We start from the raw sequence: 13879 nt of genomic DNA, 5'->3' as shown, positions 1-13879 counted from the left end.
ATTGATGTTGGTATTTGCATGAGACAAATACTCAGTTTGCATTTATTGATTGATCTACCTGAAGACTTTAACAGAAAGAGATGAATTCTAAAACAGGTTTAAGAACTGTCCTGTTGAATGCAAGGTACCTTTAAGTCAGATGGTTTTACACAGGTCACTTTTACAATCCATGAGTCCAACTAAAAATCTGTTAATTATTAAACCATTATGTATTATCTGGAGACCTGACACTGCAGATTGTGAACAGACAGCGTTTGTCCCTCAAGTTAAATCTAAACACCAATTGAAAAATGTAATTATCAAGAGATTTAAAAAAAAACAAAACTTTTTGTCTTAAATTTAGTAGAGAAAGTGGGATATCTCTTGTTTTGACTGGCATAAACAGGCCTATGGCCTAAACAATTGGTTTAAACCTTGTTTGAGATTCCTGCTTGTTTTAGCATGGCGGCGCTTGGAGTTCACAGAACTCTCCTTTTGGTAATTTCTCTGACAAAGTGTCTGGAGGGCACAAAACTGCTGGCAGACTTTAAAAAATGTGGTGACTTGGAATGTGAAAGTAAGTTTGTTTTTCTTTTTTGCCTTCTTTTCCTCTTAAACTGAGGTTCTGAAATGACATAATATGTTATTGTGGGCATGTATGATAGAAGTAAGCATTAATATCATTGAGAAATATTTGCAGCTATAAAATATACTTCACTAAAAAAAGAAAATGCTAGAAGCAAAGCATTTTGTAATAGTTTTTAATATAAATATATCAAGGGGCAAAGATCAGCCTGATATATAAATATATCGGAAATTATAAAGATATTAATCCAGGCCTCAAAAACAAACAAATCAGCACTTTTCCTAGTTTTTAAGATAGCTATAATTGACTTATATTGATTTGTATTATTGTCTAAACTTTATCAAACAATCATTTCTGTGTTCATTTATTATGTAAAAATATTAAAATCAGTGTTAGGAGTGCATAATTTTATTTATATCCTTGAACATTAAATTTCTCCTTTCTTTTACAAAGAAAAATTAATTTTCATTTTACTGGTTAAGAAGTTATTTTCTGTTATTAGCATTATGGTGCAAAAGGAATAGTATCACAATATATTACAATTGTTTTACATATATTCTATCTCTCCAGTATGTGAGAATTATTTTTAATTTGCAATATGTAAATTAAAAATCCAAAATATTATTAGTAGAAATGTAAATAATTTATAAGTAAATTTTTATGAGTACACATTTTCCTTAATCATTTGGATATGCAATTTGATATATAGAGATTTACTAGATGATGTTTTATAACAATAATAATCTTTCTTTCCTTCTTTATTCTTCATCTTAGTTTCCTTAGGGCCAGACACCAAACATAGAAAGGAACATTCAAATTCATAGTAATTTATAACATTATTTTAACTTTAATTGTATGACTTAATCAAAATGTTTTACATATGTTAGTATAATTATAATAGGTAATATGTATATTACTTTATGTATTGAAGGGCTAGATCTAGTATATGGGGTTATGACCATTCATAATTATTGAGGGCCTATTATTTGTTGGGTCTGGGGGGGTAGGAGTGTATCCCTAAGAATAAAATGAAATGTCAGATAAATTTCTTGCCCTCCAGGAATTTTCATTCTAGTGACAGGTCAACATGAAAAAGTAAATATCAATACAGCATAAGAATAATAGGTAATATTGAAGTTCAGAGAAGGGCAGAACAGGATGGACCAATTCAGGATGTCTCATAGAAGGAAGTAGAATATGAGTTGACCATGAAGAGAGACTGAAGAGTTTCTGAAGGAAAGAGCAGAAAGAAAAAGCTCAGAATATGGAAGGCAGATGTTGCAGTGCAAATAACCTCAATGCAAATCTGGCTCCACCATTTATCAAGTGTGCGACCAACTTTCTAAGGTTTAAAGGATCATTTGTTAGATCGATACGAGATTATTGACCTTATAGGTCTGTTTTGAGGATTCAATAAAATAAAGATATGAAAGAGCTATCATAATGCCTAGAATATACTGTAGTCCCCTTTACCCATGGGTCACTTTCCATGGTTCTAGTTACCTGCGGTCAACCATGGCCCAGAAGCAGATGATCTTGCTTCTGACATACAGTCAGAATGTCAATAGTAGCCTAATACTACGTCACAGTGCTTACCTTATGTACCTCACTTTATCTCATTTTATTTAGTCATTCTATCATCTCACATCATTGCAAGAAGAGTAAGTACAGTAAAATAAGATATTTTGAGAAAGAGATCACATCACATAACTTTTATTTTATTTAAAAAAATTTTTTTAATGTTTATTTTTGTGAGAGAGAGAACAGGGGAAGGGCAGAGAGCGAGAGAGAGAGACACAGAGTCTGAAGCAGACTCCAGGCACCGAGCTGTCAGCACAGAGCCCAATGCGGGGCTCAAACTCATGATTGTGAGATCATGACCTGAGCTGCAGTTGGACACTTAACCGACTGAGTCACCCAGATGCCCCAGCATCACATAACTTTATTATAGTATATTGTTATAACTGTTCAATTTTACTATTAGTTATTGTTTTTAATCTCTTACTGTACCTAATTTATAAATTAAACTTTATTATATGTATGTATACATAGGGAAAAACATAGTATGTAGGGTTTGGCCCTATCTGTGGTTTCAGACACAGAGGTCTTGGAATGTATCTCCCTCAAATAAGGGGGACTAACCACTGTAGTAGGTACCAGGAAGAAAACGAATTATCTTTACCTTTCCTTCCTGACAAGATGGTAATAACATATTCCAGGGACAATGGACAGATGAACTTGACTGTAAAGGAATAAGAGGAAGTCATTTTAAATAAGGAAGAGGAGCAGGTTATGGATAGTCTTGGACACCAAGCCAAAGAGCTTAGAATTTATTCTGTGTGCACTGGGAAGTCAATGTAGGTTTTTGAGGTGATAAATGATATGAAGCAATTAGCATTTGGAAATACATAGGATATACTGGAGGAGGGCAAGATGGGAGGGAGATAAATAACATTTTAATTTAAATTGTGTGTTTTTCTTCACATGTTTACATAGCTTTAATAAGCAGAGTCTTAGCCATGAAGGATTACAGAGGACCTGACTGCCGATACCTGAACTTCACTAAGGGAGAAGAGATATCTGTTTATGTTAAACTTGCAGGAGAAAGGGAAGATTTGTGGGCAGGAAGTGTAAGTATCTAGTCTTAAAAACTGAATGTAGAGTAAATGACTAGCTTGCACAGAAAAGCTGCTTTTCATCTCTAAAGGAACTTTAATAATTTCAAAGCACTTTACGTATATAACATATATGTAATATATATTTAAAATATTTATTAATTTAAATATTTAACACATTTAAACAAACGAAAAATGGTCATGTTCAGTCTTGGTTTCAGAATTTCTATAAAAGTAGTGTTTTGGGAAGGCAGTTTGGTTGGGATAGAGAATTTAAGAGTGACTTGAAATTATTTTTATGTAGCATGCATAGTTTCTGAACTTAGGTTTTATATTTACTTGGAGAATAAAATTACTTTAAAAGTGCCAGCGGAGATTATGGGACATCTAGGCAACACCAACGATAATGAAAAGATGCTATGGTAAGCAATTTTACTCCCAAGCTGAACAAGCATGACCCACCTGATGCACACATCATTTCCATTTTTTTTTAAACATTTATTTATTTTTGAGACAGAGAGAGACAGAGCATGAACGGGGGAGGGTCAGAAAGAGGGAGACACAGAATTGGAAGCAGGCTCCAGGCTCTGAGCTGTCAGCCCAGAGCCCAACGCGGGGCTCGAACTCACGGACTGCGAGATCGTGACCTGAGCTGAAGTCAGACGCTTAACTGACTGAGCCACCCAGGTGCCCCCATCATTTCCATTTTGAATATGCATCAGATTTCTCTGTTGTGTAGCCTTTGTGATCACTATTTGAAGAAGATTCTACTTGGATCTATCCTGCTTTTTTAGCAGCAGGGGCTGTATGACTGAACGGCTGACTCTCAATGGCCAGAATTATTTGGCTTCTGTAGTTCCCAAGATTCCTTACTGCTATAGTCCTTTAAACATGCCAGTGTATGTCTTTGAACACATTAGAGGCAACCAATGCAGCTGTAAGAAAAATGACACAGTAGGTATCATAAGAGAAAAAGAAAGCATTCTTTCTTGCTTACTATGTATGAGAATGATAGTTCCACACAAAAGTGGCATGCAATGTGTAGAGCCAGGGTGAAGTTTCAAGCATACTTAGTTTTGTGCATTAGGTGATTAACCCAGGCAGGCAGCTGTTTAAGAGACCACACTATGGAATTCACCCACAGACTGTCAGTTTCCAAACACCTGCCGCAACTGCAGAGCTGGAGAATCACAGTTGAGATGTAATGGTGCTGGATGAAAGGGCCAAAACACGTTTCAACTTTGCCCGGGATAGGAAATGGGCTAAGAGTGCTGAAACCTTCACTCTCAGGGGACATCCTACATGTAATTAAACTGGATTAAGAAGATCTCTGCTACCAAGGTAGCCCCAGAAAAGTTTTATGGAACCAAATCCTCCCTGGAGGACTTACAGATCTTTGCTGTATTGATGAATCCATCTTGGCCCTTCAGAGTTAAACATCTTACTTGATTCTGTTATCCTAAAAAATGCTGAATATGTCACAGCTCCATCTAACTTGGCTACTGCCACCATTCTTCTGCCTTTTGATAGCCCATGTTTACTAGTGTAAATCTGTGGTCCACCTGGATAAGGAAGGTCATTAACAAACATAAAAAGGAAGAAAATGAGTATGTAGGATGGTTTTCCCTCTGAAGTTTAAAAAAGTGACATTTTACAACTTGGCTCTTTGTTCCCTCAAATTAATACTATTGTTTTGAATAACAGGCACATCTGGCTGGCTCAGTTAGTAAAGCAGGTGACTCTTGGTGTTGGGGGCTGTAAATCTGAGTCCCACATAGAGTGTAGAGATTACTTAAAAACAAAATCTTTTTTAAATGAAAGAGATAGAAGGAGAAAGAGAGAGAGAGAGAAATGGGGAAGGGCAGAGAGAGAGAGAGGAAAAGAATCCCAAGCAGGCTCTGCACTGTCAGCACAGAGCTTTACGTGGGGCTTGATCCCATGAATTGTGAGATCATGACCTGAGCTGAAATCAAGAGTCAGACACAGGGTATTCACTTTTGAATGCCACTTCTGTGTAAAGAGAGCTCCCATGGTATTCTTACTTTCTGATCTTATACTCTAATAAACTTTTGCCTGCTGCTCACTTAAAAAAAAAAAAAAAAAAAAAGACAGACGTTTAAACAGACTGAGCCAGGCACCCCTAAAAAGAAAATCTTAAAAAAAAAAAGGAATATGATTTCACTTACTTTCTTTTAGACAGCAAATGAAAGCCAATTAATGTTTGTGATTTAATATAGATGAAAGCCAAGGACACGGGACAAAATTAGGCCCAATAATTATTATTGCTTTGATAACTCTTCCTTGTTAATCTTAATTCTTCATTTTGGTAGAAAGGAAAGGACTTTGGATATTTTCCCAGAGACGCAGTCCAGACTGAAGAGGTGTTCATATCTGAGGAAGTTCAGATATCAACTAAAGTGAGTATTAAATAACATTTCAGTTGTTAATTGCATGTAAATTTTCTTGGCTAAAATAGTTTTCTGTAGTATAAGTGTCTATTGGTTAAGTATCTTGTATAGTGAATACATAAAATAGTTGGTTTGGGAACTCACTCTAAGAATAGTTTGAATATGTGAATAAAATTAGGTTAAGACAAAGTTGATGACAGGCATATTGCTTTCTGAAAAACTGACAGGCAGTAGAGTGTAGTAGTGAAGAACATAGATTCTGGAAGTAGACTGAGTTCAAAGCCTGACTATGGCTTTGTATGCCTTAATTTTCTCATCTGTAAAATAAAGATAATGATTATATTATGGTGCTACTTCACAAATTTATGGGGAAAGATGAACATAGGTAAAGTATATAGAACAGCATTTAGTAAGTGCTATATAAGTATTAGATATTATTACTAATGTTATTATCCTACTGGGACAAAATTTATTTCCCATCACTCCCTCTGGGTCTTATATCTGTGCAACCTCTTTTGCTATTGAGTTTTAAGTGAGCTCGATAATGTTGGATTTGATAATGTTGGGCTTGATAATGAGAAAGGGAATCAGAAGGTGACTTTTCACTTAATTTTAAAAATATTTATTTATTTATTTATTTATTTATTTATAGTTTTATTTTCAGTTATTTTGAGATAGAGAGAGAGAGAGAGAGAGAGAGAGCGCACAAGCTGGGGAGAGACAGAGAAAGAGGAAGAGAGAGAGAATCCCAAGCAGACTTCTCACTCTTAATCACAAACCATGAGGGGGCGCCTGGGTGGCGCAGTCGGTTAAGCGTCCGACTTCAGCCAGGTCACGATCTCGCGGTCCGTGAGTTCGAGCCCCGTGTCGGGCTCTGGGCTGATGGCTCGGAGCCTGGAGCCTGTTTCCGATTCTGTGTCTCCCTCTCTCTCTGCCCCTCCCCCGTTCATGCTCTGTCTCTCTGTCCCAAAAATAAATAAACGTTGAAAAAAAAAATTAAAAAAAAAAAATCACAAACCATGAGATGGTGGCCAGAGCTAAAATCAAGAGTCAATGCGCAACTGACTGAGCCACCCAGGTGCCCCCCAGAAGGTGACTTTTCAATATATGAGTCTGATTAGCCCATTTAATTCAGATTCTAGGCTAAGGCAACTCACCTTAAATAAAGTCAGTGTGAAGTGAGTCAGCCTAGTCATGCAAACTGTCTATTATGTGGCTCTTTCCCAGCATAAATTCTGGGATTAACAGTCAATTTACTGTATAATTTCTGGTACTGTCAGTTTTCGTTTTTGTTTTTAAAGACAGAATTCTTATTTATTTATTTATTTATTTATTTATTTATTTATTTATTTAAAAGTAGACTCCATGCCCAATGTGGGGCTTGAACTTATGGCGCTGAGCTCAAGAGTCACATTCTCTGCTGACTGAGCCAGCCAGGTATCCCTGATACTGTCAGTTTTATCTCCAAAATATATATGGAGTATTGTCTACTCATCATTTTCACTCTCCCCATAGCCCTAATCCAAGGCCTCATCATTTCTTTTTTTTTTTAATATGAAATTTGTTGTCAAATTGGTTTCTATAAAACACCCAGTGCTCATCCCAACAGGTGCCCTCCTCAGTGCCCATCACCCAGTTTCTCCTCCTTCCCACCCCCCATCAACCCTCAGTTTACTCTCAGTTTTTAAGAGTCTCTTATGGTTTGGCTCCCTCCCTCTCTAACTTTTTTTTTTTCTTGCCCCTCCCCCATGGTCTTCTGTTAAGTTTCTTGGGATCCACATAAGAGTGAAAACATGGTATTTGTCTTTCTCTGTATGACTTATTTCACTTAGCATAACACTCTCCAGTTCTATCCATGTTGCTACAAAAGGCCGTATTTCATTCTTTCTCATTTCACGTAGTATTCCATTGTGTATATAAACCACAATTTCATTATCCATTCATCAGTTGATGGACATTTAGGCTCTTTCCATAATTAGGCTATTGTTGAAAGTGCTGCTCTAAACATTGGGGTACAAGTGCCCCTATGCATCAGCACTCCTGTATCCCTTGGGTAAATTCCTAGCAGTGCTATTGCTGGGTCATAGGGTAGCTTGATTAGAATACTATACTGTGTGCCTTGGTGGCTCAGTCAGTAAGGTTTCCAATTCTTGGTTTGGGCCTCAGGTCATGACCTTCAGTTTTGTGGGTTTGAGCCCCAGATCTGGCTCTATGCTGGTGGTGTGGAGCCTGCTTGGGACTCTCTCTCTCTTTCTCTCTCTCTCTGCCCCTCCCTTGCTCATGCTGTCTCTGTCTCTCTCAAAAAATAAATACTTAAAATACAAAAAATAAATATATACTTAAAAAATTAAAAAAAAAAAATACTACAGGGGCGCCTGGGTGGCGCAGTCGGTTAAGCGTCCGACTTCAGCCAGGTCACGATCTTGCGGTCCGTGAGTTCGAGCCCCGCGTCAGGCTCTGGGCTGATGGCTCAGAGCCTGGAGCCTGTTTCCGATTCTCTGTCTCCCTCTCTCTCTGACCCTCCCCTGTTCATGCTCTGTCTCTCCCTGTCCCAAAAATAAATAAACGTTGAAAAAAAAATAAAAAAAAAATACTACAATAGGGGCGCCTAGGTGGCTCAGTCAGTTGAGCATCTGACTCTTGATCTCAGCTCAGGTCTTGATCTCAGGGTTGTAAGTTCAAGCCCCGAATTGGGCTCTGTGCTGAGCATGAAGCCTATTAAAAAAACAAAGAAAATAGAATACTACAATAGCCTTCTAAATGATTTCCTCATCTCTACATTTGCTCTCTTCAAATCATTCTCCAAAAAGGAATGGAGCAATGGATCTCATAAGAACAAAAACCAACCCCCCCCCCAAAAAAAAAATCAGATGCCATTCCTTTGCTTTACATCCATTTAATGGCTTTCTATTGAACCTAGAATCAAGCCCTGACTCCTCACCCTGGCCCTACTTGAGCTGCTCCTGCTCTCCCCTCGCTCACTATGCCCCAGGCCACACTCACCTATTGACTGTTCTTAGAACATGCCAAACACTTTCCCAGCCCAGAGACCCAAACAGGCTGTTGCCTTTGTTGAAATTCTTTCCCCCAAGTTTTTCACTTGGCTGGTTCTTTCTTATCCTTCATGTCACCACTTAAGCATCAGTGCTTCAGAGAGGCTTTCATGATTCTTGTGGAATTACTGCATCTTAACCACAGATTCCTGTTTATGTCCTCCATAGCACTTACTAGATTCATAATTACTTTGTTTCCCTTTTGTTTACTGTAGAATTTCAGCATCTAGAACAATGCAGAACACATAGTAAGTATACAGACACCCTACATTCTTAGGTCAAGTTCCCTGGGAACAGACTCTGAGGTAGACCTTTGCACTCACGAGGTTTCCTGGGGAAAACTCAGGAATAGCACCTGTGAGGGATCAAAAGAAAAAGCAGCTTTGGGCAGACAGAGAAGTTGAACTGTGATGTAGTCGCAACAAAGGTCTCAGTTGATTCAAGGAATTCTGAACCTGGGATGGCCTTTCAGAATTGCACTGAATAGAAGCAAGGTGTTGGGCTTTTTCCCCCTTGCATTACTGGGTCATCTGAGGTAGTGTTACTTGGGCTAGGTTAGTTTAGTGTTTACTATAGACAGCTACTATTCCAAGCATTTCATTCATTTAATCCTCACAACACAACACCCCTATAAAGTAGGTACTGTCATTATTCTCATTTTACAGATGAGGAAACTGAGGCATAGAAAGGTCATATAATTCACCCAAGATCACAGAGATGAACTTGGCAGGGTCAGTATTTAAACCCAGATGGTTGGTTCCAGAGTCTGTTCTCAAGCACTTACTAGATTGCAGTGCCTAAAACATTGTAAAATGTTAATTTTGAAGTTTACTTTTTAAAAGTTCTGAACTGTATTCTCATTTCATAATGATCATATCCAAAGAGCAGCACATATCACTGTTTCATACCATGAGATTAAAAAATAACAATTTTGGGGTCCTTGGCTGGCCCAGTCAGTAGAGCACGTGACTCTTGAACTCTGGGTTGTGAGTTCAATCCCCATATTGGGTATGGAGACTATTTAAAATTAAAAAAAAAAAAATAGTAGTAATAATAATAACTTAACCATTTTTCTTCTTGATTATTTGGTTGTTCTGTGAGATGAACAAGAGGATTCCCCACCTCAACTGGCTATGTAATATTTCAATAAAAGAAGCCTAAATGTTTTAGTGCAATTAAAAAAAATTTTTTTTAAATTTACATCCAAATTAGTTAGCATCTAGTGCAACAATGATTTCAGGAGTAGATTCCTTAACGCCCCTTACCCACAACCCCTCTAGTACCCTCTGTTTGTTCTTCATATTTAAGAGTCTCTTCTGTTTTGTCCCCCTCCCTGTTTTTATATTATTTTTGCTTCCCTTCTCTTGTGTTTATCTGTTCTGTGTCTTAAAGTCCTCATATGAGTGAAGTCATATATTTGTCTTTCTCTGACTGACTAATTTCACTTAGTATACTACCCTCTAGTTCCATCCACATAGTTGCAAATGGCAAGATTTCATTCTTTTTGGTTGCCGAGTAATACCCCATTGTACATATATATACCACATCTTCTTCAACGTTTTTATTTATTTTTGGGACAGAGAGACACAGAGCATGAACGGGGGAGGGGCAGAGAGAGAGGGAGACACAGAATCGGAAACAGGCTCCAGGCTCTGAGCCATCAGCCCAGAGCCCGACGCGGGGCTCGAACTCACGAACCGCGAGATTGTGACCTGGCTGAAGTCGGACGCTTAACCGACTGCGCCACCCAGGCGCCCCTACCACATCTTCTTTATCCATTCATCCATCGATGGACATTTGGGCTTTTTCCATACTTTGGCTGTTGTTGATAGTGCTGCTATAAGCATCGGGGTGCATGTGCCCCTTAGAAACAGCACACCTGTATCCCTTGGATAAATACTTACTAGTGCAATTGCTGGGTCATAGGGTAGTTCTATTTTTAATTTTTTGAGGAACCTCCATACTGTTTTCCAGAGTGGCTGCATCAATTTGCATTCCCACCAACAATGCAAAAGAGATCCTCTTTCTCTGCATCCTTGCCAACATCTGTTGTTGCCTGAGTTGTTCATGTTAGCCATTCTGACAGGTGTGAGGTGGTACCTCATTGTGGTTTTGATTTGAATTTCCCTGATGATGACTGATGTTGAGCAGTTTTTCATGTGTCAGTTGGCCATCTGGATGTCTTCTTTGGAGAAGTGTCTATTCATGTCTTCTGCCCATGTCTTCACTGGATTATTTGTTTTTTGGGTGTTGACTTTGATAAGTTCATTATAGATTTTGGATACTAACCCTTTATCTGATGTGTCATTTGCAAATATCTTCTCCCATTCTGTTGGTTGCCTTTTAGTTTTCCTGATTGTTTCCTTTGCTGTGCAGAAGATTTTTATTTTGATGAGGTCCCAGTAGTTCATTTTTGCTTTTGTTTCCCTTGCCTCTGGAGACATGTTGAGTAAGAAGTTGCTGAAGGCAAGATCAAAGAAGTTTTTGTCTGCTTTCTCCTTTAGTATTGATGGCTTCCTGTCTTACATTTAGGTCTTTCATCCATTTTGAGTTTATTTTTGTGTATGGTGTAAGAAAGTGGTCCAGGTTCATTTTTCTGCATGTTGCTGTCCAGTTTTCCCAGCACCACTTGCTGAAAAGACTGTCTTCATCCCATTGGATATTCTTTCCTGTTTTGTCAAAGATTAGTTGGCCATACGTTTGTGGGTCCATTTCTGGGTTCTCTATTCTGTTTCATTGATCTGAGTGTCTGTTTTTGTGACGTACTGCAACTTTTAACCAGGCCTCCATGCTTTACAGTCTCTGGTCTGTCTGAACTGTCATCATGTGCTGTGAAATTCCCGTCTCTTAAATCACCACGCAGCTGAATGTGCCTGTTCAGTGCACTCTTAGGAGAAGCAAGATTTTGTGGACATATATACATTTTCATCAGGAGTTTATTTTCAGAATATACTCAAAGCCTTGATTTTTTCATTTAGGTATATCATCGACCCTGAGCAGTCAGTTGTGATATAAATGTTTGAGGTTAGGAGATCTGATTTTAGTTTATGCTGTGTGTCGAGCTAGTTTTATGGTCTTGGGATAATCATAGTCATTCATTTTAAATGATTTAGGGAGGAATAAGGAATTTTAGTGTATTTATGTCAATCATAATTTTTTTTCTATTAGGAATCTGATTTTCTTTGTCTTCTTGGAGTAAGCTACACATTTGAAAATGAAGACAGTGATGGCAAAAACATATATCCTTATGAAGAAGATAAAGACCAAAAATTAAGTGTATATGAAAACGATTTTCAGACAGAATCTGGATTTTATTCAACTTCTGAAAGTATTTTGTTGGAAGATCAATTTCCAGCATTGGAGGCTCCTGAAGATATCAGAAGTTCTAGTGAATCAAAAGACTGGGAAGAAGTGGAAGCTGGAAGTCTGGAAGAGGATTCTATTCCTGAAGTGGTTCATATCCCACCATCCTCAACTGTGTCTGAAGTGAAAGGATGGTTTGGATTTGGAAGAGAACAAGCTAAAGGAAAGACTTTTGAATCAGTTGTTGAACCTCTACAAGAAAGTTCATTTCCAAGCAGAAAAGTAGCAGGAAAAGATGAGAATGACCTAGAGGAATTAAATAATGATGAGCCCCAGACAGAACAAAATCAAGAACCAGAATCGGAATTCAATTCAGTGCCAAAGAAACAGTCTGAACTAGGTTCCATCAGTCCTCAAGCCACTGGTTGGTTTGGGGGTGGTTTTACAAGTTATTTAGGTTTTGGAGGTGAGGATACAGGGCTTGAATTATTGCCCGAAGACAGAAGTTCACCACTACAAGATGCTCCTAATTCCATACCATCTGAGGAAGAATCTACAGTTCCATGCACAGAAACATTAACAGAAAAAGAAGACACAATCATCAATGATAGCTCAATTCTCAAACCAAATTGGTTTGATTTTGGTTTTGGTATGCTAGGCTTTGTATATACCAATGAAGATAAAATTATGTCAGATGATGGAAAAAGTGAAGAAGGAAGTGGAGGAGATAAACATGAACATCTTCCAAAAAGTAAATTTGACCCTGAAAAGGAACAAGAAATAAAAACAATAAAAATTATAGAAACTGAAGATCAAATAGGGAATGAAAGAGTCTTAGAGAAAACAGATGATTCTGATACATTACCATATTTTAAAAATTTCTTATATAATTTTGACAATCCTTGGAACTTCCAGGACATTCCAAAGGAAACAGAATTGCCATCTCCCAAACAGATGCAGGATGAAAATAATGTAGTTGACAATGATGAAACAGAAGAATTTTCAGTTGAAAATTATCAAACAGATAATATGAAAGTTATGATGCTGAAAAGCAGATACAGTCAGTCAGGTTTGTATAAAAATATCTATTATGTAACTTATTTTTTAAACATAATTTATTCTTATAAGTACAAATCAGATTAAAAAAATCCAGAAATCCATGTTTCTCAGCATATTCAAAAGTCAATAACAACCTTATCAACTACCCTTTTATTAATTTCTGGTTTACTCTGGGAATTAGATCTTAGTATTATAAAATAAAATACCAAGGTAAAAAGAATGATTGGAGATACATAGATATTCCAAGAAGATCTTAAGATATTTTACAATAAATTTTAATTTTTATCAAAGTAGTATATGTAAACAGGTTTTATATAAATAGTGCTAAGCCTATTTTTTTTCTTTTTATACAAAAGCAACTTGTTGCTTCTGTCTACCTCTACTCTCTCCTCTGTCCCAGGGACAATAATTTTTTTTTCTTTCTTTCTTTCTTTCTTTCTTTGAAGCAAATTTCTTTTAGTATTTATCTCTATTTTCTAAATAGAATCTTTATATTGTTCTGCTTTGATTAATTTTGACAATGTGCACTGACTTTCTATTTTCATTAATGAGGGTTTCTGCTCATTTACATTAACTTTTTAGCTTATTAACACCTTCCCAATATAACTATATTTGAACGGTTTTCTATCAATTCTGGGAGCTAAACAGAAAACTATGGAAAGGGGCAGAGTATCACAGGATACTTCTAGATCTAGCATCTAAGTATTTAGCAATTTCTATGATTAGAAACGTGGATTCTACTTTAAGTAAAGAATTATATAAAATGACTTTCTCACATTTCCATTCTGATGTCTCTCTGATGGACAGATTAGAAACTGCAAATATTGGCCAATAATACAGGAACAACTGAACCTTAGGATGATAGATAACCTTTCA

The 13879-nt window shown here is 37.1% G+C and overlaps 1 protein-coding gene across 3 annotated transcripts in view; it reads left to right on the top strand.

The window, feature by feature from the left end:
- The first annotated feature begins 229 nt into the window (after positions 1-229).
- Positions 230-13879, top strand: part of MIA2 (MIA SH3 domain ER export factor 2) — a 115338-nt gene continuing 101688 nt past the window's right edge. For 2 of the 3 annotated variants that reach the window (XM_086709870.1, XM_086709867.1), the window contains exons 1-4: positions 230-556; positions 3062-3195; positions 5511-5597; positions 11810-13013. In XM_086709870.1, coding sequence (XP_086565996.1) covers positions 442-556; positions 3062-3195; positions 5511-5597; positions 11810-13013 — 1540 coding nt within the window. In that variant the 5' untranslated portion in view covers positions 230-441. The remainder of the gene's footprint in view (positions 557-3061; positions 3196-5510; positions 5598-11809; positions 13014-13879) is intronic. The other variant, XM_086709869.1, reaches the window with a different exon arrangement.

The sequence above is a fragment of the Puma concolor genome, chromosome B3 (genome assembly GCF_028749965.1).
Source record: "Puma concolor isolate L17-30 chromosome B3, mPumCon1.1.hap2, whole genome shotgun sequence".
Lineage (NCBI taxonomy): Eukaryota > Metazoa > Chordata > Mammalia > Carnivora > Felidae > Puma > Puma concolor.
Note: the sequence above shows the minus strand (reverse complement) of the source record. Positions and strands in the feature narration are given on the sequence as shown.